Here is a 26043-nt window from a genome sequence, read left to right on the forward strand (position 1 = left end):
CATCTCACACCAGTTAAAATGGTGATCATTAAAAAGTCAGGAAACAACAGATGCTGGAGAGGATATGGAGAAATAGGAATGCTTTGACACTGATGGGAGTGTAAACTAGTTCAACCATTGTGGAAGACAGTGTGGCAATTCCTCAAGAATCTAGAACTAGAAATACCATTTGACCCAGCCATCCCATTACTGGGTATATACCCAAAGGATTATAAATCATGCTACTATAAAGACACATGCACACGTATGTTTATTGTGGCACTATTCACAATAGCAAAGACCTGGAACCAACCCAAATGTCCATCAATGGTAGACTGGATTAAGAAAATGTGGCACATTATACACCATGGAATACTAAGCAGCCATAAAAAAGGATGAGTTCATGTCCTTTGCAGGGACATGGATGAAGCTGAAAACCATCATTCTGAGTAAACTATCACAAGGACAGAAAACTAAACACTCTATGTTCTCACTCATAGGTGGGAATTGAACAATGAGAACACTTGGACACAGGGCGGGGAACATCACACACTGGGGCCTGTCTTTGGGTGGGGGGCGAGGGATAGCATTAGGAGAAATACCTAATGTAAATGATGAGTTAATGGGTGCAGCACACCAACATGGCACATGTATACCTATGTAACAAACCTGCATGTTGTGCACATGTACCCTAGAACTTAAAGTATAATAAAAAAAGAAATAAAAAAAAGAAAAAAAAGTTTATTTTGTTTTCATTTTGCCTATTCTAGGCCGGGCATGGTGGGTCACACCTGTAATCCCAGCACTTTGGGAGGTCAAGGCAGGCAGATCACTTGAGGTCAGGAGTTTGAAAGCAGCCTGCCCTATGTGGTAAAACCCTGTCTCTACTAAAAATAGAAAAATTAGCTGAGTGTGGTGGCATGCCCCTGTAGTCCTAGCTACCCGGGAGGCTGAGGCAGGAGGATCTCTTGAGCCCAGGAGGCAGAGGCTGCAGTGAGTCAAGATTGTGCACTCCAGCCTGGGCAACAGGGTGAGGCTCCGTCTCAAAAAAAAAATTATTTTTTTTTTACCTATTTTACTAATAACTTTTTTTGTATTCTTTTGCTTTTTAAAACCTTCCCTCTAGCTTAAGGAGAAAATAAACTTTCCACTTGGGAAGAGAAGTAACACAAACATTTTAATTGTAAATTTTAGGTTAAAATATAAAGACAAGAAACTGAAAGAACTAAGGAAAAACTCATAGCATGACATTAAAAAACGAATAGACTATATTTGAAAGAACAGTAATTTGTATATTAGATCTTACACATAAAATCTAATCCATTTTGTTTAAGTAATCTGCTTTATAAACAACAAAATGAGATCATTTGTTGAGTTTGCCTCTCAACCATCTTTCTCAGTTTTCCCTATCAGGAAAAGGCAATTCCATTTTTACAGTTATTCATGTGAAAAACTTTGAACTTTTTTTCTCTCTTGCCCCTTATCCAGCTAATGAGTAAATTCTGTCAGCTAAATCTTCAAAGCATAGCTGAAGATAAATGCTTCTCTCATTTCTGCAGTACCACCTTGTGCAATGGTCCACTATCTCTCACTCAGATTACTGTTAATACTCTCCTAAATGGTCCCTTACCCCAACAAATTCTATTCTCCATGCTACAATGATCCTTTCAAGAACTGAAGTTCTATCATGTCTTCCTTTGCATGAAATCCTTCTATCTCCCTTAAAATAAACTCCAGGGCCTTGCCGTAGCCACTCCCTACATCCCTGACCTCATCTCCACTCCACTTTCCCTGCTCACTCTGTTCCAGCCACTTCAGCCTCCTCCTTCTCTCTTAAGCATGAATAAGCCAGTAAACTGCTTTGAGATCTTTGCTCCTGCTATGGTTTCTGCTTAGAACACTCTTCTCTTTGATGTTTACATGGCTCACTCTCACTTTTTTCAGTTCTTTGCTCAACTATAACCCTCTCAGAGATGCCTGTCCTGATCACTATATAAAATAGCATCCCCCACCCCCTCTATGTACTTTACTCTTAACTATTTGCCTTCATAGCACTTAGCACAACCTGACATTTACTTAGGCTATAACTCCATGAAGGACTGTTTTTTTCTTTTTCTGAAATATCTAACCTGATTTAAGAATTGGGCCTGGCACGCAGTAGGTCATCAATAAACATTTACTAAGTGACAGTTTCCCCTAACACTCCGTTTCAGCTAAAAAAGCTTGGAGACATTCAATTTGTGTATACTAAATAACATCTTCTTCATGTATTCTCTTTCAGCCCACAAGAAAGGGTTTATTCTTCTTATAAGATTATGACAAAGAAGCTATAGCTACTTAGAAATAAAACTTTTATTATCTGGGTAAATAAATGGTATAATTCTTCAAAATAAAATGAAATTTATTTAAAAAATTCAAACTTACCCAACATGCAGCTGCTGATGATTGCAAATACTTTGCAAACCATTCTGAAGTTAAAGACATGCCCTGTAAACAAAAAGATACATTTTATTTTTAAGTTCAAATGACCCCAATATGCATATTGTTGAATGGGAAATGTCTCACATTACTTTCACAATGTTAGTAGAAAAACAGATACTAATAGGAATACAAGAATTGATTTTAACCAATGTCAGTTATTATAAATAGGACTGCATTACAAAATAATCACACTGAGGCAAAAGATATAACGAGACAAAATGTGCCTGTAATCAAAAAATACTACACGCCTATTTCACTAACATAAAAAATAAAGTGGCAAACAAAAGAAAAAATAACAGATCCTGACTTAGTATTGAGTGGTTAATATTTACTGGTTTATAATTATTATAAATACTGTACCAAATTGGCGAGCAATTAAAAAAATGGGGGGAAATAATTTCAAATCTCCAAAGTGGTGGTTCCCAAACAATGGTGGGCATCACAATCACCTGCAGAACTTTCTAAAAACAAAAAATGCCTGGCTTCATCCCAAACAAAAACCAATCAGCATCTCCAGATGAGACCAAGGCAATTACATGGGTTTTGAAGACTACAGATAACAAACCTCTGGTTAAAAAACATTACTTTAAAGCTTATCTGTACATCTTGCTAAAATATGAGAAACTAAGAAGCACCATTCAAAGAAAATTGTCTGAGCACACACATAAGTGATATAACTAAATTATATGAACATGGCACCACAGTGATCAGAGAAATCTATAATAAAACTATGAGGTACTATTTGTGTATATTTAATAAGCAAAAATTATTTTGTAAGAAAAATGCATAGAAGGCTGAGGAACACATGCACACAAACTGGTAAAAAAGGAAATGCAACACAACAGTACTGACAAATGCATGTAAAATGGAGCCACATACAATGCCACTGATAGTGTGAAAGTTGCATGATACTTTTATAAAGCAATATCCATATACTCTAACCCAGAAATTTAGGAACACTTAGGAAATTTATCTTAAAGCAATAATCCCTCTAAATGGGAAAACATATTTATGTGCATAAAATGGTTGACAGCAATATAGTTAATAACTGAAAACCTAAATATTCTCTGGAGATACCATTATACAAATTTTAGTGCATAAGCCAGAATATTATGGAACTATTAAAAAATATAATTATACAAGGTGAGTCTGGAACATGGTATAGAGAAACCAAGGAAATCCCTAAAGTCTAAAGTCACGTCAAAACAACACAGGAGCTATGCTGAAAGGAAGTTCAAATTTGGTAAAACTTGAACTTCTAAAAGAAGAATAACAGTAACAGATTATAACACAATGAGTAAACAAAGATTCTATGAGTTAATAATAAAGCTTTTTTTTTTAAAAAAAAAAACACAGAAAAAGTAAAGTGCTTCTACAGACAATTGCTAGCTAATAAATGTAGAGGGAATAACAGAATTGTTATTAGAAATGACCAGTTTAATAACTGATACAGGCAAGATTCATTAATTGCTAAAATGGATATTTACATAGTCTCAGACTAACGTATTAATCACAATACCTTTACAACGGAGAGAAGTGGCAGACACAACTATGACCAAGAAATCAATTTTTTTTTTTTTTTTTTTTTTTGAGACGGAGTTTCGCTCTCGTTGCCCAGGCTGGAGTGCAATGGCGCGATCTTGGCTCACTGCAACCTCTGCCTCCTGGGTTCAAGCGATTCTCCTGCCTCAGCCTCCTGAGTAGCTGGGGTTACAGGAGCCTGCCGCCACGCCTGGCTAATTTGTGTATTTTCAGTAGAGATGGGGTTTCACCATGTTGGCCAGGCTTGTCTTGAACTCCTGACCTCAGGTGATCTACCTGCCTTGGCCTCCCACAGTGCTGGGATTGCAGGAGTGAGCCACCATGTCCGGCCTAGCAATCAAATTTACTATCACCAATAACTGGACAACCTGACAGACATTACATACCCCTTGTTGGGATGCAATGAGCTGTATACAACATCTATATAACACCTTGCGAAAATATGTTTCACTGCGTCTAATCATGAGAAAACAATCAGAAAAATACAGAGGAGACAAACCACAAAAGCAAAGTGAAGCAGGGATATGTTCTAGATTAAAGGACACTAGAAAGACTAACTGCAATGTGGGATCCTTGATTGGATCCTAGGTATCTGTTCCCCCCAAAAAGGAAGGGAGAATAAAGAACATTTTTGAACAACTGGGAAAATTTGGGTATGAATGGATATCATTTAATTCTATTATGTTAATTTTAAATTCCTTGGGTGTGATTCTAGGAAAATGCCTTATTTTTTGGAGATCCACCCTAAAGTATTTGGAGTGCAATGTCATTATGTCTACAACTTATTTTCAAATGGCTCAGGGGAAAAAAACATTGTGTTTGTGTATATATTTACATATATACAGAGAGATAAAGCAAATGTGGCAAAACATTAATAATTCTTTAACCTAGGTGAAAGACATAGGCATAGCCACTGTCTAATTCTTTCAGCTTTTCTGCAATTTTGAAATTTTTCAAAATAAAAGTTGGGACAACCAAAAACCATGAAGCTATTTCACTATTAATGTATTTGAGGGAAAGGGAATGGGGAGACACTAACTCATGTATGTGAAAATTTTTTTCTGATTGGCAAGTATATTCCAAGAGCAGGATGAGTAGGATTGGATGCCTTGTTGTAAAATTATACAAACAGAATTATGGTCCAATTTTGTTCTCTAAGAAAACTTCCAACCTTAACGTTCAAAGTAGACTTTTCCAATTAGGAAGAATGTATGTTATGGAGTCAATACAAATATTTCAGTCTAATTGGCAATTACAGTCTCAACATAAACTAATAAACATGTATTCTGGTTTATCAATTAATCTAATCTCATCTGAGTTTAATTACTGTAAACAAGCCCTTAGAATCTGATTGACTTACAAGTACATGGATAAAACTGAGTTCTTATTCTTGCAAACAGACTAGGCAAGGGTAATCAAACCATCTTAACTAGATTTTGCTTACACGTTTTATACACTGGCTACATGGAACCAGTCTGAAAAGCAGTTGCAACATGACTTAAAATCATGTTCCTAAATCTGTCCTTAGGAAAGAATCAGTGTTCAGAACTGGTATGTTTAGCCCACAATTGCTGTGGTGATGTCATGCTCTCCCTGGCCAGGTCTGAGCTGCGACAGATGGGGGACAGACATTCATGGCAAATGGAACCGCTCTTCTCATTCCTATGGGCCCCTCACCTCTCCTCCCTGCCCTTGGGCAGTATGTGGGATGCAGGGATGTGGAATCCGGCTGACCTTGCTTCCTCCACCCTCTGCCTCATGGCATCGGCAGGACTGGGGGGTCCTCTGAGGCAGCAGGCACCCCTTGCTCGCCTCTTATGGCCGTTGCCTTGCAGGCAGCCCTTCTTCAAGGTGGTGGGAGCTGCCCCACAAGCCCGTCAGGCTGCCCTTCCCTGCCCGCGCCAGTGTTGGTTCTGCTAGACCTTTGCAGTGCTCCTGGAGTGCTCCAGGTTGTCCCTCAGGTGCCCCAGGCTGGGCAGTTGTGTTGTTCCTGTTCCCAGTGCCCCAACCTCCGGTCGCGGCTACAGTGTCTGCATGTGGGACTGGGAAAGTTTTGGGAAGGGTCGAGGCAGATTTGTTTTTTTTTAAATGTTTTATTATTTTTAATTTAAAAAAAATCTGGTATGTTTAAATGAAATACATTAACTGAATCAGAACAACATTAAGGATGGAACAGTTCCTCCCTACCCACCTATCAAAGAAGTCTATAATGGGTCAACTGCATGGTGCTAGCAGAGGGGGGAGAATGTGGAGGTGGAATACAAAGTGAGGGGGTTGGAAGATTGGTCACATTGAGCATATAAATAAATTGAGGATAATGAACCCAAGATTTCTCACTCCTGGAGAAGACACTTAAAACTTATCAAAGGGAAAGGTTAGAAAGAACCCTGAAGTATTGCTTCAGAATTAAAGGGATCAGTATGAGCTATTTTATTTTATTTGAGACAGAGCTTGTTCTGTTGCCCAGGCTGGAGTGCAGTGGCGTGATCTTGGCTCACTGCGACTTCCACCTACCAGGTTTGAGTGATTCTCCTGTCTTAGCCTCTCAAGAAGCTGGGATTACAGGAGGGCACCACCACACCCAGCCAATTTTTGTATTTTTAGTAAGGACGAGGTTTTACCATGTTGGCCAGACTGGTCTCAAACTCCTGACCTCAAGTGATCCACCTGCCTCGGCCTCCCAAAGTGCTGTGATTACAGGCGTGAGCCACCACGCCCAGCCCTTTTAATATATATACACAGACACAGAAATAGTCATAGATGTGTGTATGTATGTATGTGCATATTTCCTAGCCACGTTTGCTGACAGGACATACTAAGTGTGTTAATCTTGGTTTCTAAATATTTATCCTACAAAAATGATTAAAGAAATGGCTGATTCCGACTGGGTGTGGTGGCTCATGCCTGTAATCCCAGCACTTTGGGAGGCTGAGGCGGGTAGATCACCTGAGGTGGGGAGTTCGAGACCAGCCTGACCAATATGGAGAAACTCTGTCTCTATTAAAAATACAAAAATTAGCCAGGTGTGGTGGCGCATGCCTGTAATCCCAGCTACTTGGGAGGCGGAGGCAGGGAAACCACTTGCACCCGGGAGGTGGAGGTTGCGGTGAGCCAAGATTGTGCCATTGCACTCCAGCCTGGGCAACAAGCATGAAACTCTGTCTCAAAAAAAAAAAAAAAGAAAAAAAAGAAATGGCTGATTCCAGGTCTGAGGCAGGAAAATTACAAGATTAGCCTAGATTAGCCTAGAAATCTTGTTGTACCATAAAGCAAATGTTCAAAGAATGATGGGGACATGTCAAAAAGAAAAAAAAACCATGCAGGAGCCAACTTGAAGGGACTTTTATTGGCCAGATATAGGACAATTTGAGCATCAAAACAAATAATGAGTATGTTGGATTATAACCAACTGAATAAATTAGGAACCCACAAATCCACATGGATATTAATTTTAAAAAATAAGTGTATAAATGGGGAAGAAGAGATAGTTCTTCCTTACAATAGAATGTCAATTAATAAATGTGGAAGTAATCAAATGTGGATGGAAATCCAAAATTAACCTTTGGCAACCATCACAGTAGTGGTTCAACAATGGAGACTAATGCTAGTGAGTTAAGGGTTAGTGAGGAAGTGTAATCTCAGAAATACTCCTCACAAAATACTAATCAATTACAAATGAAAAATGGTAACTTTATGGTAGTCATGGTGACTTTAGGGCAGGTAATCAAGGTTAACAGCATCAGTGGTGGCACAGGTAGACACTGTGTGCCCCTGGATGTGATGCAGTCCACTGAAAAGAACATGACATCTTTTTTGTGGCTTTCATCTAAGCAGGTACAAAGTGTGAGGAAAGTATCTGTAGGATGGTAAGGCCTGTAATCTTTAAAACTGTTGCATTCATGAAAGACAGGGAAATACTGAGGACCTAGTTCCAGATCGGAGGAAGCTAAAGGGACATGACCACTAAATGATTGGGGATCTCAGACCAGAAAGAACAAAGAGTCATCATTGGGACTTCCAGCAAAATTATTTCAAATTAAATTATTTGAAAAAGGAAAAAAGGAAAATTAAAGGCCTGCAAATTTAATAATCATATACAGATATTCACTCCAATCTGGAGAAGAATGCCCCAGAAGACACGTATCTTGTTACAGATGAGCCAATTTTGGGATAATCCCAGAGCTACCTATGTATTTTAGCTTTTATTTTGTTGTCTTGTAACTACTTGATACTTGCCTGTCTTCCTCACGAGACTATACTGGAGGAGAGGAATTTTTGCCTGATTCATCAAGATCCTAGATCCCACTCTCATCATTGCTATCCTCACAGTCCTCTTAATCACTCTTATATTCAATAATAACATTAACGATAATATTAACAACCAGATCACACCCTGTCCACCCCAAACTCTGGCATTCTAGGCATCTTCCATGTTCATTCATTAATTTCTATTGTAACTCCTAGTCATCTAACTCTTGTTCTCTTGGATTTGTTACCTCTTTAGTTCCAATTCATCTACTTACTTTCCATTTTATACCCTAGAAGTGGTTATCACCAGCATCTGCTGCCAAAGCGCTAACTCTAGGCCTCAATGCTCTCATCCACAAAATAAGAAACAATTGGCTGGGCGCAGTGGCTCATGCATGTAATCCCAGCACTTTGGGAGGCCAAGGTGGGTGGATCACCAGGTCAGGAGTTCAAGACCAGCCTGGCCAACATGGTGAAATCCCATCTCTACTGAAAATACAAAAAATTAGCCGGGCGTAGTGGCAGGCGCCTGTAATCTCAGCTACTCGCTGAGGCAGGAGAATCGCTTGAACCTGGGAGGTGGAGGTTGCAGTGAGCCGAGACTGCGCCACAGCACTCCCGCCTGGGCAACAGAGCGAGACTCTGTCTCAAACAAAAATAAAATTAAAAAAAAGGAAAAATCTGGCCAAATAAGAATAATCCTGATTTCTCTAATGATTACCATGTACAGGCACTGTGATAAAGGTATTTTTACTATGTCCAACTTACAGACAATAAACTGAAGTTTTGAAATCTTCTCAAGGTCCAAGGATACAAAACTAATGACTTGCAAATCCAGGGTTCAAATCTAGAGTTTCTGGTGCCCTTAAATGTATTATACTGCATCCTATACAGAACATATACCAGATATTTCTGGTGTAAACATTCTGTAGCGCACTGAAAAACAAACAGGCTATGGTACAGGCTGAGTACTGTACTTAGAAATCATACTGCTGAATTATTAGACTAATGCTTCTTAGATTGATTTTTTTCTGTTTTAAAATGATTTACACAAAAGTGTTTCTCATTCTAGCCTGAAATTAATTACTAATGGATGAAATGTAGAAAGTTTTTTAACAACAGAACAAAAAAATTGAAACATACTCACAACGTCTCCATAACGTGCAGTTGAAATTCTACGTAGAGGAAAATTCCCTGTGCTGCTGAAACATAATCCCCCTGTCTTCATAAATAAACGCGGGAAAAAATAGAAGCTTATGAAAAGGCATAAGCAATTGAATTAAAAATATATATACTTTATCAATTTGGTTAGCCTTACTAAAATGTTAGGTTCTGAACATGCACAGGATCTGCTGGTATTAACAAATGTTGGCTCACATCGGACGCACCTGTTCAATATAACAAAAATAATTTTTAAAATGTTAATAAATTATACTAAACCTAATAGAAAAGCTCTCTTTCTAAACAATGGATTAGAGTAGATTCATTCAGTAAGCAATTATGTAAATATGTTAAACAAATTTAAAATAACACTGATTTGAATAGTTTTAGGCCATTCTGTGTTACAAAGTATAAAGTAAGTAAAACTAATCAATAATAGAAGAGTATTTTTTAACTACATGGAATGTACATAATGAATAATTCTGAATATCAATGATAATTAAGTCACTCAACTAACAAGAGACCAATGAACTCATATAAATGAAATGCAATCAATGTTTACAATTAGTTATATCAAATATACTTTCCTTATTTTATGTGCCACAAAGTAAAAAGGTAGCATAAGCTGAAGAGAAATGTATCTCTAGCTCCTATCAAACCTACAGCCAACACTTTTAAATAAATTCTATTTACCATCTTTGTTTATTTTAGAAAAATACTTCATATTTTTCATTAATGAATGAGATAGAGGGAGGGAGGGTACTGGACCAATGAGGACAGTGATGAGTGAATATATGTGTATTCATCACTTGCAAAATAGAGCAGGTAGGAGTCGGGCTGGGGCATGACATAAAACACACCAGGCTTGGGGAAATATTAGAGGGGCAAAAAAAATCGGTATTTGGATGCCATAACTCGGGTCAGCCTTAGAGGAAAGATGATCCAACACTAAGTAGCCCTCAGAAAAGCTGCTCAACTATTTTCTATATTAAACTTGGAAACTAAAGAAAAAACTGTGCCTGGAGGGAAGTCATGATGTAGGCCTCTAATAAATTAAAGAAGCTGAAATTGGTATAATGTGCTTAAATTAGAGGGAAGTATATAGGCAGGCAGGGGTGTGTGTGTGTGTGTGTGTTTCACAAACACATGCACAAAGGGGGAACAGGAAGCAACAGAAAATGGGACTATAAATCAGGGTACCTGGGCTATTATTAGTATACATTTATGTTTTTCTATGTAACATTATAATACCTAAGGGCTTTAGTACAATACTTAACACGTAATTATATTACAGATTATATACAAATTACATAATAACAAACAAAAATAGCTACCCTGTACAGAGTGGTTACTATATAGCACTATACTAAGAACTGTATCTATTTACTTTATTACTTATTATTTCTGAGCCATTACAGCCTATGAAGTGGATGGTAACATTACCATTCTAAAGACAAGGGATTGTGAGGTAGTGAGCTATTCAAAGTCAGACAACTAACAGACTGGACCAAAATTTGAACCCTAGTGTGTCTCATGCTCTGGGCCTCAGCTTCTGTATCTGTTAATGTCTACTTCTATCCTTCCTTGGGTTACTGTGAAAACTAAGTGATATGATAGGAAAACACTCTTAAAAGTACAAATTATACATTAATATGATATTAATGAAGTTAGCCCCCATCACACTGCTTACCTGTCTCCTAAAGCATTTGCTACCGTAAAAGAGTTTTCATTTCCATCACAGAGCTCACAAGTTGCTTGAGACAACAATGTTCCATTAACGTCTCTTTCCACTAAACAATTTAGAAACAAAATAAAGATGTAACTCATAGTAAACATATAAGCTTCTACATATTCAGAAAATATTTAACAAAACCCAATTGTAACTATTATTCTATTAATTCTCAAAACACTTCATTTGCATTAAAGGCATAACAAGTATCTCCATAATAAAGTATAGAGAAGTGATCCCTTCGTACCCGTCCATGTCTCCAAAAAAAAAAAGAGAAGTGATGCCTTCCCTATTCTCACATAGTAAAATATAGAAAATCATTTTCCAAGTCATCATAACAATTAAGTCAGTATTTTTTTTCCTCAAAAATTTTCTTACCTCTTATCTATACATTTCTGTCACACTAGGATGGGGAAGCAAGTATTTTCATAGATTACTGATAAGTTTCTGAAACTTAGAAGGCTTTTAGTAGTATCTATTAAAGTTTCAAATTCACATCCTTATAACACTACAATTTTGTTTTTAGATACCTGACCTACAGAAACACTTGAACATGTATATAAGGATATTCATTGAAGCATTATTTGTTAGAAACAACATGAATATTTAAAATAGCAGAATGGTGGTATATCCATGCTACAAAATACTATAGAATATATTAAAAAGAATCAGGTAAGGCCAGGTGAGGAGGCTCATGCCTGTAATCCCAGCCCTTTGGGAGGCTAAGGTGGGTGGATCACATGAGGCCAGGAGTTTAAGACCAGCCTGGCCAATATGGCAAAACCTTGTCTCTACTAAAAAAAAAATACAAAATTAGCTGGGCGTGGTGGCACGTGCCTGTAATCCCAGCTACTCAAGTGGCTGAGGCATGAGAATCACTTGAACCTGGTAGGTGGAGGTTGCAGTGAGCTGAGATCACACCACTACACTCCAGCCTGGACAAGAGTGAGACCCTGTTTCAAAAAAAAAAAAAAAGAATCAGGTAAATCTAATAGAGCATCAGAGCATACTGTTAACTGAAAAGTATGCTAGAACAATATTTGTGTATGAAACATTTATGCAAACATACCACTTATGTTTCCTGTGGCTATATAATGTAGATCTTTATAATAAAAAAATTCTGAATGTGCACACACACACACACACACACCAAAATTAGTACATCATGAAGTGTAATAAATTTCATATTGCCATCCAACTCATAAAACTTTCATTAGTCCCATCCCTAAGAATACACCCCCCAAATACCGTGAGAATAAAGTTAATATTTTCAATGGAGGCAACAGTGCCAATGAAACTACTAAGAAGCCGGGTGCAGTAGATTGCTCAAGCCCAGGAGTTTGAATCCAGCCTGGCTAACATAACAAGACCTCATCTCTGAAAAAATAAGACCAGGCTTGGTGGCTCACACCTGTAATCCCAACACATTGAGAGATCAAGGCAGGAGGACTGCTCGAGGTCAGGAGTTCGAGACCAGCTTGAGATATATAGTAAGACCCCCCACCACCACACAAAAAAAAAAATTGTTAAAAAGTAAGAAAAAAAGATAATTAAAAAATTAATCTTTGGGTAATATATAAAATATAAAAATAAAAGGCACAAAAGGATTTATTTTATTTTATTTTTTGAGACAGAGTTTCGCTCTTGTCATCTAGGCTGGAGCGCAGTGGCATGATCTCACTCACTGTAACCTCCACCTCCCGGATTCAAGTGATTCTTCTGCCTCAGTGTCCCAAGTAGCTGGGACTACAGGCACCTGCCATCATGCCCAGCTAATTTTTCTATTTTTAGTAGAGATGGGGTTTCACCATGTTGGCCAGGGTGGTCTTGAACTTCTAACCTCAGGTAATCCACCCGCCTTGGCTTCCCAAAGTGCTGTGATTACAGGCGTGAGCCACCACACCAAGCACAAAAAGATTTAAAATGAAAATTAAGTCTCTTTCCCACTATTCCCAGGCACTCAGTTCTTCACTCAGGAGGCAGCATTGTTAACAGTTTCTTATGAGTCTTTTCAGAAATAGCCTGTGCATATACAAGCACATATGCATATATAATGGTCTTTAAAAAGCTAAATAGTGGAATACCAAATACATAAAACAGTGCTGATAAACAGCAGGTACTCAATAAATATTTGTAGATGAATGAATAAATTATTCTATATCGTGCTTTTTTACTCAATATATCTTAGATTTCTTTCCATAGCACTATGTGTAGAACTGCCTGTTTATTTTTCCACAATTGCATTCTATACCATTGTATGACTATATCATAATTTATTTGACTGATCTCATCTTGATAGACTCTTATTTTGTTTATAATCTTTCGTCTTAGGAATAACGTTGCAAGAAAAAAACATTCAACACTTCTTCAGGCATACAGTTAAGTGTATCCAAATGAGAAATTTCTAGATGAGAGCTTTCTAGGCAAAGATACTCTGTATTTTTAATTTTGATAAACACCATAAATTTGCTTTCCACAGAGGTTGCACCAACTTAAAATTTTTCCCATTAATACACGAATAACTATTTCCCTGTATCCTAATAAATACATTGTCAAAGTTGAAAAAGTTTCTTTTTTTTTTTTGAGATGGAGTTTCACTCTTGTTGCCCAGGCTGAAGTTCAATGGCGCGATCTTGGCTCACTGCAACCTCCACCTCCCGGGTTCAAGCGATTCTCCTGCCTCAGCCTCCAAGAAACTGGGATTACAGGCATGTGCCACCATGCTGGGCTAATTTTGAATTTTTAGTAGCGATTACATTGGTCAGCCTGGTCTTGAACTCCTGAACTCAGGTGATCCACCCGCCTTGGCCTCCCAAAGTGCTGGATTACAAGCGTGAGCCACTGTGCCTGGTCGAAAAAGTTTTATAATAAAATCTGGTAGGTTAAAAATAAAATTTCATTTTAGCTTTAATGTACATTTTGTTACACTGAGTAAAGTTGAACACTTTTTCTCATGTTAAAATATTTTTTCTATGTGAATTTTATTTACGACTTTTGGCTATTTCAAAAATTGGGCTATTCATCTTACTTTTATTTATCTGTAGGAGCTTTACATTTACTGAAGAACTTCGACCTCTGTCTATTGTATGCATTAATATTTTTCTTTAGTTTGTAGTTTGGTTTTTGGTATTATAATTTTTATGGCATTTTATAAATTTACCAATTTTTTCTTCTGTGGTTTTTCTTTTTTTCTTTTTTTTTTTGTAGACACAGAATCTCTCTATATTGCCCAGGCTGGTCAGGAACTCCATGGCTCAAGTAATCCTCCCACCTAGGCCTCCAAAGTGACTGAGTATTTTTGGTCATACTTAGGCCTATTACACCAAAACTACACAAATTTTTCCTACATTTTCTTTAAGAACTTTCATATATTCATATTTAGTATTTGACTCATTTGGAGTTTAATTTTCTCAGAAATAAGGTAGAAACCCAACTTGGTGTTTTCTCAGCACCATTAATCAGTTTTATCCCCACTTAACATGAAATGCCACTTTTTTCACATGCCAAATTCCCATTTTGAATCCATTCTGATTGGCTGTTTTAAGTTCCATCAATCAGTCTGTGTACCCATAAGCCTGTCATATATGTGATTACAGTAGCTATATAACATATATATTATCTGATGGGGTAGTTCCTTCTTTCCCTTCCCAGAATTTTCTTAGCTTTTCATATAACTTTACTGTTAAACTTCAGACTCTATTTGTATATTACCCCAAAACAAACAAATAATATCCTGATAGAATTTATTAGGGTCCTTTAAAATATACAGACTGGTAGGAAAGTTGGCATCTTTCTAATATTTAATCTTCCCATCCAAAAATAAAGAATGCATTTTCACTTATAAAAGCCTGCCTTCGTATCCCTCAGTAATACTCACAAATTTTTTCAATTAATTATGTTGTACATTCCTTCTAAAGCATATGCCAAGGTGAGGTGCGGTGGCTCAAGCCGGTAATCCCAGCACTTTGGGAGGCTGAGGCGGGTGGATCACCTGAGGTCGGGAGTTCAAAACCAGCCTGACCAACATGAAGAAACCCTGTTATCCACTAAAAATACAAAAGTAGCCAGGCGTGGTGGCACATACCTATAATCCCAACTACTCGGGAGGCTGAGGCAGGAGAATAGCTTGAACCCGGGAGGGAGGTTGCAGTGAGCTGAGATCGCACCATTGCACTCTAGCCTGGGCAACAACAGTGAAAACTCTGTCTCAGAAAAAAACAAAAATAAAAATTAAAATTAAAAAAAAGGATATGCCTACTTTTTTCTTTTTTGTTGCTACTGTATATGAGGTATTTTCTTCCATCACTGTTTATAATAATTTTTAGTCATTCTCTTGGGTGTTTTAAACATACAATCAAATCATCTGTAAACAATGATATTTTACTTTTTTTTTTTTTTTTCATGAGACAGGGTCTTACCCTGTCACTCAGGCTGGAGTGCAGTGGCGCCATCTCAGCTCACTGTAGCCTTGACCTTCCAGGCTCAAGCAATCTTCCCACCTTTGCCTCTAGAGTAGCTGGGACTACAGGTGCATGCCACCGTAACCAAATAATTTTTTTTTTATTTGTAGAGATGCGGTTTCACCATGTTGCCCAGACTGGTCTCAAACTCTTGAGCTCAAGCAATACACCTGCCTTGGCCTTCCAAAGTGCTGGGATTAACAGCCTACCTTTTCTTTTCCGATGATAAATATTTTTTTTCTCTTAAGTGCATAGTTTGCATCCTTTTCCACGTCCTGACATTAATAGGAATGCTTACACTTTTTCCCTATTAAGCATCAAGTTGGCTTTTGAGTTGAGACATATTTTGTCATGTTATGTTAAGGAAATAACCATCTAATCCTACAATATTAAGAGTTTTAAAAAACTCAGACAAAACTTTGTATTTTCTTCTCTATGCCTGCTGATGTTTTAAGTATCACTAAATTTGTACAAAAATAATTTTATAAACACTATTAAGGGCTGGACAGTGACTGATGCCTATAATCCCAGCACTTTAGGAGGCTGAGGCAGGAAGATCTCTCGAGACCAGGAGTTCAAGACCAGGCTGGGCAACATAACAAGACCCAGTCTCTACAAAAAATTTAAAAATTAGCCAGCTGCAGTGGTGTTATGTGTGCAGTCCTAGCTACTCAGGAAGCTGAGGCAGGAGAACTGCTTGAGCCACTGCAAAAATATTAAGTAATCACTTAACTATTTAAATTAATGCCCTTTTCAAACAAAAACAAAAACACAAATGAAGATTTATCACTACTTCTTTGTAAGGAATCTAATTCTTACCTAAAATATGGCCAGTGGGACAGTGACATTTTCCTTCGGCAGTTAAGCCACTAGGGCAAGAAATGCAGTTCCAGCCATCTTCTGTAACACCTTTCTAAATTAAAAGAAAAAAAAATGCTTTTATCTTTTTTAATTAACTTTTTTCTTCTTAATCATGTAAGTTCAAAATGCCATAAGAGTATGTAACTACAGTGAATATTCAAATAAATCATACATATATGAGCCACATAAAAATTCCCTGGAGAGATAATTCATGCTTTTATTCCAAAATTAAGCTCTATATTATCACTATGTCCTGAAAACTATTAAAGGATTAACTCTGGATAATAGTTCTTTCTTCTTCAGGATCTTTAATTCAAATGGATGCCTACTTTCATAATTATTTGTCATTTCGTTTTTCCATTTACAAATATAAAACACAACACAACACAAAAAGATTGAATCAACAGTCAGTTAATAGGTTAATCTTACCTGTTCTAAAACACTATTCTAATTTTTAAAAATTCAAATACATAAAAAATTTAGTCCAGGCACAGTGGCTCACGTCTGTAATCCCAGCACTTTGGGAGGCCAAGGTGGGTGGATCACTTGAAGCCAAAGTTTGAGGCCAGCCTGGCCAATGTGGTGAAACCTCGTCTCTACTAAAAATACAAAAATTAGCTGGGCGTGGTGGTGTACGCCTATAATCCTACTTGGGAGGCTGAGGCACCAGAATGGCTTGAACCAGAAAGGTGGAGGTTGCAGTGAGCTGAGATCGTGCCACTGCACTCCAGCCTGGGCAACGGTAATACTCTGTTTCAAAAAAAAATTCATTTATGATTCAAAATGGGTAAATTTTATGAAATATACATTATACACATAGTTGTTAAAATTGATTTATGAGAATATTTTCTTCTATCCATTTATGGCTTGTACTAGTAAAGGTTTTTTTTTTTTTTTTTTGAGACAGAGTCTTCGCACTGTCACCAGGCTGAAGTGCAGTGGCACAATCTTGGCTCACTGCAAGCTCTGCCTCCCAGGTTCAAGCAATTCTCCTGCCTCAGCCTCCCAAGTAGCTGGGACTACAGGCACGTGCCACCACGTCCAGCTACTTTTTGTATTTTTAGTAGAGATGGGGTTTCACCACGTTTGCCAGGATGGTCTTGATCTCTTGACCTCGTGATCCACCTGCCTCAACTTCCCAAAGTGCTGGGATTACAGGTGTGAGCCACCGCGCCCGGCTTAGTAAAGGTTTTTGATAAAGTATGACAGCATTCAAAATTGGGCTTACTATATTATATGGTTTAGGAAAAGCCTGGGGCAAAAAACACAATAATTACAAACACAGATGTAACCAAAGTTTATAAAGAACAAAAATAATGCCACAAATTATTTTAAATTTTGGTTGAAAAGACTGAATTTATCAAGAAATACTCCTATATTTGGCAATACATTTATATAGGACAATTTATTTATTTATTTATATTTTATTTATTTTTTTGAGACAGAGTCTCACTCTGTCACCCAGGCTGGAGTGCAATGGTGCAATCTTGGCTCACTGCAACCTCTGCCTCCCGGGTTCAAGTGATTCTCTTGCCTCAGCCTCCCAAGCAGCTGGGACTACAGGCATGTGCCACCACAGCCAGCTCATTTTTGTATTTTTAGTAGAGATGGGGTTTCACCATATTGGCCAGGTTGGTCTCGAACTCCTGAGCTCATGATCCACCAGCCTCAGCCTCCCAAATTGCTGGGATTATAGGCGTGAGCCACCGTGCCTGGCCTATATAGGACAATTTAAAAATTACAATAACTTAAACAATGTCACTGAAAAAGAAATCTGCTGTGAGACCACTTTTTATTAGCAGCTTTTTATCATGGGTAATTCAGCTAGGATCAATATTTGCAAAGATATAAAATAAATGGTATTCTATTATAATCTATTATAAAGATATAAAATAAATGGTAATATAAAAAATGGTAATCAGACCTACAAGTAATACAGATAGTTGTAAATTGGGACAATTGATAACTTCATATTAAATTCCCAGAATTAATGTTTTTTTATATGACAATGAGAAGAAACATTACTGTAAATGTCACAACTGTTACACAGACTTTTAATTATCCAACATGATTGAAAAATATATTTGTTAATTGAGAATTATATATAGTAACTGTTTACTAATTTTTCAAAAATTACGATACAATGAAATTACTAACAAAACAGAAACACATTATTTAATCTATTAATGCAATTGGTATTTCATGAAATAATTACACCTTAGATAACATTATGAACATCAATAATCATATAAACTGTTGACGTGGTAGGTCTAAGACAACTCCACTTGCATCAGTCAAAAGAATATACACATCCCAAATTGTACACATCCCAAACTGCTCTATATATGCCTTATTCATCTAATTTTCTTCATAACCGAGTTATTCTACGAGTAAAAACAAAAACTTAAATTTTTACAGCTTTGTGGTTTTTTGGATTTCAGATTTTAAAAGAAATACATTTCTGTTTCTCCAAGTTTGCATAAAATTTCGCTGATCTCCCAAAACTTACTCTAGTAAAAATAAAGTTAGCATAGTAATTTTAAAGTCTGTGGGGAAACATTAGAGTAAACATTAAATTATATTTTGAAAAATAAAGATATTTAACTTACTACTTTTTACAGTTAAGTTATTTTAAAATAAATTATGCACACCATGTTTTCTGGGCACTTTTTACAAATAATAGCAGGTCCTCCATTATTAGAGATCATCTGAAATCCTGGTAGACATACACATGAGGTTCCTAAAAAAAAAAAAAAAAAAAAAAAGTCAATTTTATCCTTGATAAATAAAAATAAAGTTCCAAGATAGTGAAACTTTTAATAAGCCTTAGGATCTTGAGAGGCAGTATAGTGATTAACAGCAGGATTCTGGAGCCAGTACTGCCTGGGTTCAAACACAGAAACACACTTCTTGAGTTCCAATCGTAGTACTCCTACTCGGTTGCATGACCTTGAACACGTTACTAAACTCTCTGCCTTGGCTTCCTCTACAATAAAATGGAGAAAAAAAATTGGTACCTACCTCATAGGGTTAGTATGAGTACAAAATTAGTTATTATACGTAAAGGTCTTACACTGGCACACAGCTGGTATTGTGTTGCTACCATTTTAAGTGTAAGTATAACTAAACTATTAAACTACTTAACTGCTGCTGGAAATTTTACATTTCTACGTCACGAAACAATATACATGTATTCGGGCCAGGCGCGGTGGCTCACGCCTGTAATCCTAGCACTTTGGGAGGCGGAGGCGGGTGGATCACCTGAGGTCAGAAGTTCGAGACTAGCCTGATCAACATGGTAAAACTCCATCTACAGGGACTAGGGGCCGACTAAGGCGGGAGTGTTACTTTTGCCAGGGCCCACCTCAAACCGTCTTACCTCCGGCATCTTGCCTCTGGTTAGCTCCACACGGAACACAGGAGAGGGCGGAGATATCAAAGTACTGGTTGTTGTCGCACTTCTCCGGCTGCTGGAAAGGGAAAGAGAAGGTCTGGGCCTGTAAGAAGCGAGGGAGGAACAACAGAAGGAACGCGGTCACCGCCCGAGCGGATAAGAGCGACCAAGCCTCCATTGCCACCCCAGCCCCACCGCGCGTCGCCATGGTACCAACGCTGGAAGCCTCACAGGCCCCCCCATCAGCCTCTGCGGCGGCTCCGCTGAGCTGATTGGACAACCCAAGTCCGGGTACCGGAAGTCGCTGTTCCTGTTGCTTGGTTGCTAGGTTACCAACCCTGCGCGAAGTTGGCAGGTCCAGTAAAGAATGGGTTAGAGGCCGGCTAACCCAGGAGCCCAGCGATATTTTCAAACGTGTATAGAGTTCCTCTACTTACGATAGGGCTGCCCCCTCCCCGCAATAAACCCATCGTAAGTTGAAAATATCGTAATTTGTCGAGTTATAGTTACATCAGAATTTATTCAGAATAGGTAATTTTCACGTTAAAGGAAACATGACTTGTAGTTTAACAATTTGATGTCAAAAAACCCCACTGACTTAAAACCCAGTGAAAGATTACTATAGCTCAAGGACTGAAAAAATAAAAAAAAACTTTCCTCAGGTTTGAGCATAGGAAATCATGTATGCGAGACAAAGTAGGAAATGGAAGAAACCATGTTTGCTTACTCTGTTGCCAGCGAAATTTCACAAAGCCCCTGACTCAGTGACTGAACGCAGTCCTCCAGAAGAATGCCCTGAAGACAGTAAGTAGAATAGAGCACAGGTTTCCACATCTGTTGCTTGAATCACTTCATTTTTAAAAAAGATACAGTCAGTGATCCTAGCTCTTGCCTCTTCCTGTCCGTAAGATAACGTATGACAGGATTAATGATTATGCCTCTGTAATCTATAACCAGATGTACTCTCCAAACAAAACTTTGATGAGATTTTGCTCCAATGTAACTTCTGAGCACGTTTAATGTAACTTTTGAGCACATGCAGAACTCCATCCCTTGATATAGAAACTAGGGGCAGAACAGCTGCTTTGGAGCAGTATAACATAAACTCTTTGAAAGACTCTCCAGGGCTGCATTCCTCAGTAAGACTCCGAATAAAACTAACTTTGAGTCTTTAAAAGCCTGATTTTTTTCTTTAGTTGACATGCATATAAAATGAGATCACCTTTACAACTTTTGTGAATAAAGGATTCTAAGCCTGGTGCTGTGGCTCATGCCTCTAATCCTAACATTTTGGGAGGCCACTGCGGAAGGATTGTCTGAGCCCAGGAATTCAAGACCAGCCTGGGCAACATAGTGAGACTTCACCTCTACAAATAAAATTTATTTTAATTAGCTGGGTGGGTGGCACATGCCTATGGTCCTGGCTACTTGGAAGGCTGAGGCGGGAGAACCATTTAAGCCCAGGAGGTCAATGAGCCCAAAAGCTGCAATGAGCTGTGATCGTGCCACGGCACTCCAGCCTGGATATCAGAGACCCTATCTCAAAAAAAAAAAAAAAAATCCTGGACAAATATACGGAAACTTTTAGAGTTAGAGACCACTTGCGAGGCTAAGGTAGAAATCTAGAGTCTAAATTGGAGCCATGGAGGAAGGGAGAGGCAGGAGAGGATGAATAAAGGAGCTATTCAGGAAGAAGAATTATAAGAATTTTATGATTTGGACATAGGAAGTAAACAAACAGAATCAAGGATAACTTCCAAGTTTCTGATTTGGGTGGCTGGGTAGATGGTTGTGATATTAAAGGAAGATACCTGTGGCAGATAGCTTCTAAACGAAAACTTATTGGATAAATAAAATTTTAAGGTAGAAATCAAAGTTATAGGAATATTTAACATGGTGGGAGCTAGGGGTATGGATAATAATAGAAATAATAGGTATTAATAGCTTGTTTTTGTTATCAAGCAAATGAGCTCTCTATCCAATGCACGCACAGAAGCCAATACTATGTGGCACAAGCTTTTGAGGAAAAAAAGTCTTTATTTGCACAACTGGTCAGCAAGGAGATAGGAGTGCATTCAAATCTGTTTCCCTGATTTGGGGTCTGGGGTAAACTTATGGGCTTGGAAAGCCAAGGGAAGGATTTAGGAATGTGTCTTGGCAGGCTGATTGGAGGACTTTAAATTTTGACCATTTAGAAAAAGGTAAGTAGAGGCCGATTTTAAGCCTGATCCTCCAGGCAAATGGACCCATCACTTTTGAAAGAGTTCCAAGTTCAGGTTCCAGTCATGTCCCGGTCTTGGTTCCAAGGAAAGGATTCATTGGTTTTGGGTGTTGTTAGAGGTCCAAGCTTTTTCTATTGCACATGACTGGGCTACATGACTTGCAGTTTTTGGCTTTGTTATATCTAAAAGGTAACACGACATTTTGTTATCAACAGAGTAGGCTCAGTTTGGGCTAGTCCCATGGAGACACTTTTAATGTGTCTGGCATTGCAATATCTCATTTGATCCTAAATTGGGACTGTTATCATCACCTTTAATTTACAGATGAAATAACCAAGGCTTAGAAAGTATAAGTGACTTTCTAAGGTCACACTTAATTCATGGTTCTAACCCTGGTAATTTGACACCAGAGCCCATACTTTTCTTCGGGTTTTGTTGTTGTTGTTTTAAACTTTAATTTAGATTCAGAGGTACATGTGCAGGTTTGTTATATAGGTAAATTGAGTGTCTCGGGGGTTTGGGGATCAGATTATTTCCTTACCCATGTGATAAGCATAGTACCCAATAGGTAGTTTTTTGATCCATACTTTCCTTTCACCCTCCACCCTCAAGTAGTACCCAGTATCTATTGTTCCCTTCTTTGTGTCCATCTGCACACAATGTTAGCTCCAACTAATAAGTGAGAACACTGTATTTTATTTTCTTTCCTGTGTTAGTTTGAGATAGGAGGTTGGCAGGACTGATTTCACAGGATAAGTTCATAAAGATTTGGCTGATAGAACAGGATAGGTAAAGAAGAGGACTGAAACCTGCTAAAACCAAGATGGTGACCAAAGCGACCTCTGGTCATCCTCACTGCTCATTATATGCTAATTATAATGGATTAGCATGCTAAAAGACACTCCCACCAGCACCTTGACAGTTTGCCCATGCCATGCCCACTTAGAGAAGTTACCCTACATGGTCTAACAAGGGAGGACACTCCGTTCCAGGAATTCCCCACCTTTTTCCTGGAAAACTCATGAATAATCCACCTCTTGTTTAGTATATGATCAAGTAATAACCATAAATGTACTCATTCTAGCAGTCCATGCGATTGCTCTGCCTGTGAAGTAGCCACTCTTTATTCCTTTACTTTCTTAACAAACTTGCTTTCACTTTATTCTGTCAGATTGCTCTTGAATTCCTTCCTGCATGAAGCTGAGAACCCACATGGCCACTCAGGCTGAACCCTAATTTTGAGGTTTTCTCTGTGACAAGTTCGCTTTGGATAATGCAGAGCCCACACTCTTAAGCCCTGCTTTTTATTGTTGCCTTTGAATCTCTGGATGTGCTTTTCTGGGAAGGAATAAAGAAAAGCTAAAGGCAAGTAAGTTCAAGATGAGATTAATGCATTAAAATATTACAAAGAAGGTGAAAAACAAGTGGAGGTTGTGGTGAGAAAGGGGAATTAGTGAGGTTCAGATCTTACAGCTGGGGCACTTTGTGTGGTAAACCCTGTGTTCATTCCCAATCTCCAGACACTTAGTGCCCTTTTGATTTGTTAATCTTTTGTGTGTAACTTGTTTTTTACTCTCTTGAAGTCTTCAGGATGTTCCTCTCTGTGCCCCACCTTCTCATTTTTCTTAATTTTACAGTGATGTGTCTGGGCATGTTTCGTTGTCATCTTTTGTGTGGAACACCTGTTGTAACTTTGCAATCCAGCAAAGAAACTCATGTCCTTTAACACTGGGAAATGATCTCTTCTATTAATTATTCCTTTGAAGACTTTCTCTCCATTTTTTTTTTTCTGCTGGACACCCTATTTTTCAGATACTAGACCTCCTGGTCTGTTCCTCTAATTTTCTCAGACTATTTTTTCATTTTTCTTTTCTTTTTTTTTCTTTTTCTTTTCTTTTTTTTTTTTTTTTTTTTTTTTTGAGACGGAGTCTCGCTCTGTCACCCAGGCTGGAGTACAGTACACCCAGGCAGAATCTCCGCTCACTGCAAGCTCCGCCTCCCGGGTTCACGCCGTTTTCCTGCCTCAGCCTCCAGAGTAGCTGGGACTACAGGCGCCCGCCACCACGCCCAGCTAATTTTTTGTATTTTTAGTAGAGACGGGGTTTCACCGTATTAGCCAGGATGGTCTCAAATCTCCTGACTTCGTGATCTGCCTGCCTCGGCCTCCCAAAGTGCTAAGATTACAGGCGTGAGCCACCGCGCCAGGCCTCTGTGTGTGTGTGTGCGTGTGTGTGTGTGTGTGTGTGTGTGTGGAGAGAGAGAGAGAGAAAGAGAGACAGAGTTTTTTGGCTCTTGTTGCCCAGGCTGGAGTGCAATGGCACGGCCTCTGCTCACCACAACCTCTGCCTCCTGGGTTCAAGTGATTCTCCTACCTCAGCCTCCCGAGTAGCTGGGATTACAGGCATGTGCCACCATGCAGGGCTAATTTTGTTATTTTTAGTAGAGACGGAGTTTCTCCATGTTGGTCAGGCTGGTCTCAAACTCCCAACCTCTGGTGATCCGCCCATCTCAGCCTACCAAAGTGCAAGGATTACAGGTGTGAGCCACCGTGCCCAGGCTTCATTTTGCATTTTATTTTGTTTGGTTCTACTTTCTGGAAGATTTTCCTGAGCGTATCTGTCAAACATTGAATTGAACTTTTCATTTCTTCTATTATAAATTTAATTTCTAAGAGCTCTCTTTTGTTTTCTGGCTATATCTTAATTATGACATTCTTGAATTCTTCCATGCTGCAATATTTTATTTCCCGGAATACATTACTAGTAGTGTTTTAAAGTTTCCCTCTGTTGCATAATCTGTTTCTTCAAAGTTATGTTTTGTATAAAAGGCTTTCCTCCTAAATCTTGAGACCTTTTGCCATTTACACAAATACAAAAGTAGGCGGCCAGGTGCGGTGACTCACACCTGTAATCCAGCACTTTGGGAGGCCAAAGCAGGTGGATCACTTAAGGTCAGGAGTTCGAGACCAGCCTGACCAAAACGGTGAAACCCCATCTCTACTAAAAATACAAAAATTAGCTGGGCATGGTGCCATGCCTGTAATCCCAGCTACTCAGGAGGCTGAGGCAGGAGAATTGCTTGAACCCAGGAGGTGGAGGTTGCAGTGAGCCGAGACTGCACCATTGCACTCCAGAATGGGCAACAAGTGCAAAACTTTTTCTCAAAAAAAAAAAGTAGGCACACTGACAAGCTAATTAGAAGCTCTACAAAGATAGGAAGGGCTTGTTGACTGGGCTACAATGTGTGGAGTGATTTGCCTGGGTTGTTTCTTAGGGCAATCCCTCATTCTTCCTGTCCCCTTTCCCTATCCTACTGTGCTAATCAAATTTCTCAGAAAGATTCTTCTCCTTGGAGATTTTCAGCCTGGGTGTAATATTTAGAGGGTGTGAGTCTCATCGTTCACATAATGCCCTTCTTTTACATATATTAAATAGAATCCTTGTTTGCAAATGCACTGAGAATAAACCTTCAATCTTCTGTTGGAGTTGGGGAGAGACAGGTTTCCAGGTATTGGAAGGAAAGTGCTTTGAAAATTGATGTTCAACCACTTCTCCTGTTTTCACTCCCCTCCACAAACAAGATACTAATGTCTCCTAAGCCTCTGAGGACTTCTTTGGTGCATATAAGATTGCTTGCTTCTTAGCTCTTCCCACTGTTAATGTAGGATTCAGCTCTCTTGCATCCATAGAAGAAATGATCACCTATCCACTTGCTTCCTGCTTGCAAAGTTTTATTGCTGTTCCTCTTACCCTATTCTCTTTATTCTTGTTAGTTTTTGTCTTTTTAAAAGTTTCTTCTCTGTTATTTTATTAGAATTTCTGGAAGGAGTGGAGATAAATACCTGTGTTTAAACTGTCACATTAAACTAGAAGCCAAAATAACCTGTTAACCTGTCTTCATGAACATACTCTTACCACTCTCTAATCCATTCTCCATACCTCAGCTGGAGTACTTTTTTTTTTTTTT

At 38.4% G+C, this 26043-nt stretch overlaps 1 protein-coding gene across 3 annotated transcripts in view; it reads right to left on the minus strand.

Moving 5' to 3' along the window:
* Window positions 1–20109, minus strand: part of TMEM67 (transmembrane protein 67) — a 67532-nt gene extending 47423 nt beyond the window's left edge. Inside the window, exons 1-7 of one of the 3 annotated variants that reach the window (XM_030795258.1) lie at window positions 19841–20109; window positions 19113–19201; window positions 16420–16513; window positions 11102–11201; window positions 9569–9638; window positions 9398–9472; window positions 2404–2466 (exon numbers count right to left, since the gene is read on the minus strand). In XM_030795258.1, coding sequence (XP_030651118.1) covers window positions 2404–2466; window positions 9398–9472; window positions 9569–9638; window positions 11102–11201; window positions 16420–16513; window positions 19113–19201; window positions 19841–20063 — 714 coding nt within the window. In that variant the 5' untranslated portion in view covers window positions 20064–20109. Of the gene's footprint in view, window positions 1–2403; window positions 2467–9397; window positions 9725–11101; window positions 11202–16419; window positions 16514–19112; window positions 19202–19840 lie in introns of those variants that run through there. The other 2 variants (XM_030795257.1, XR_004026216.1) reach the window with 2 other exon arrangements.
* Window positions 20110–26043: the final 5934 nt, after the last annotated feature.

This window comes from Nomascus leucogenys, chromosome 16 (assembly GCF_006542625.1).
Source record: "Nomascus leucogenys isolate Asia chromosome 16, Asia_NLE_v1, whole genome shotgun sequence".
NCBI lineage: Eukaryota > Metazoa > Chordata > Mammalia > Primates > Hylobatidae > Nomascus > Nomascus leucogenys.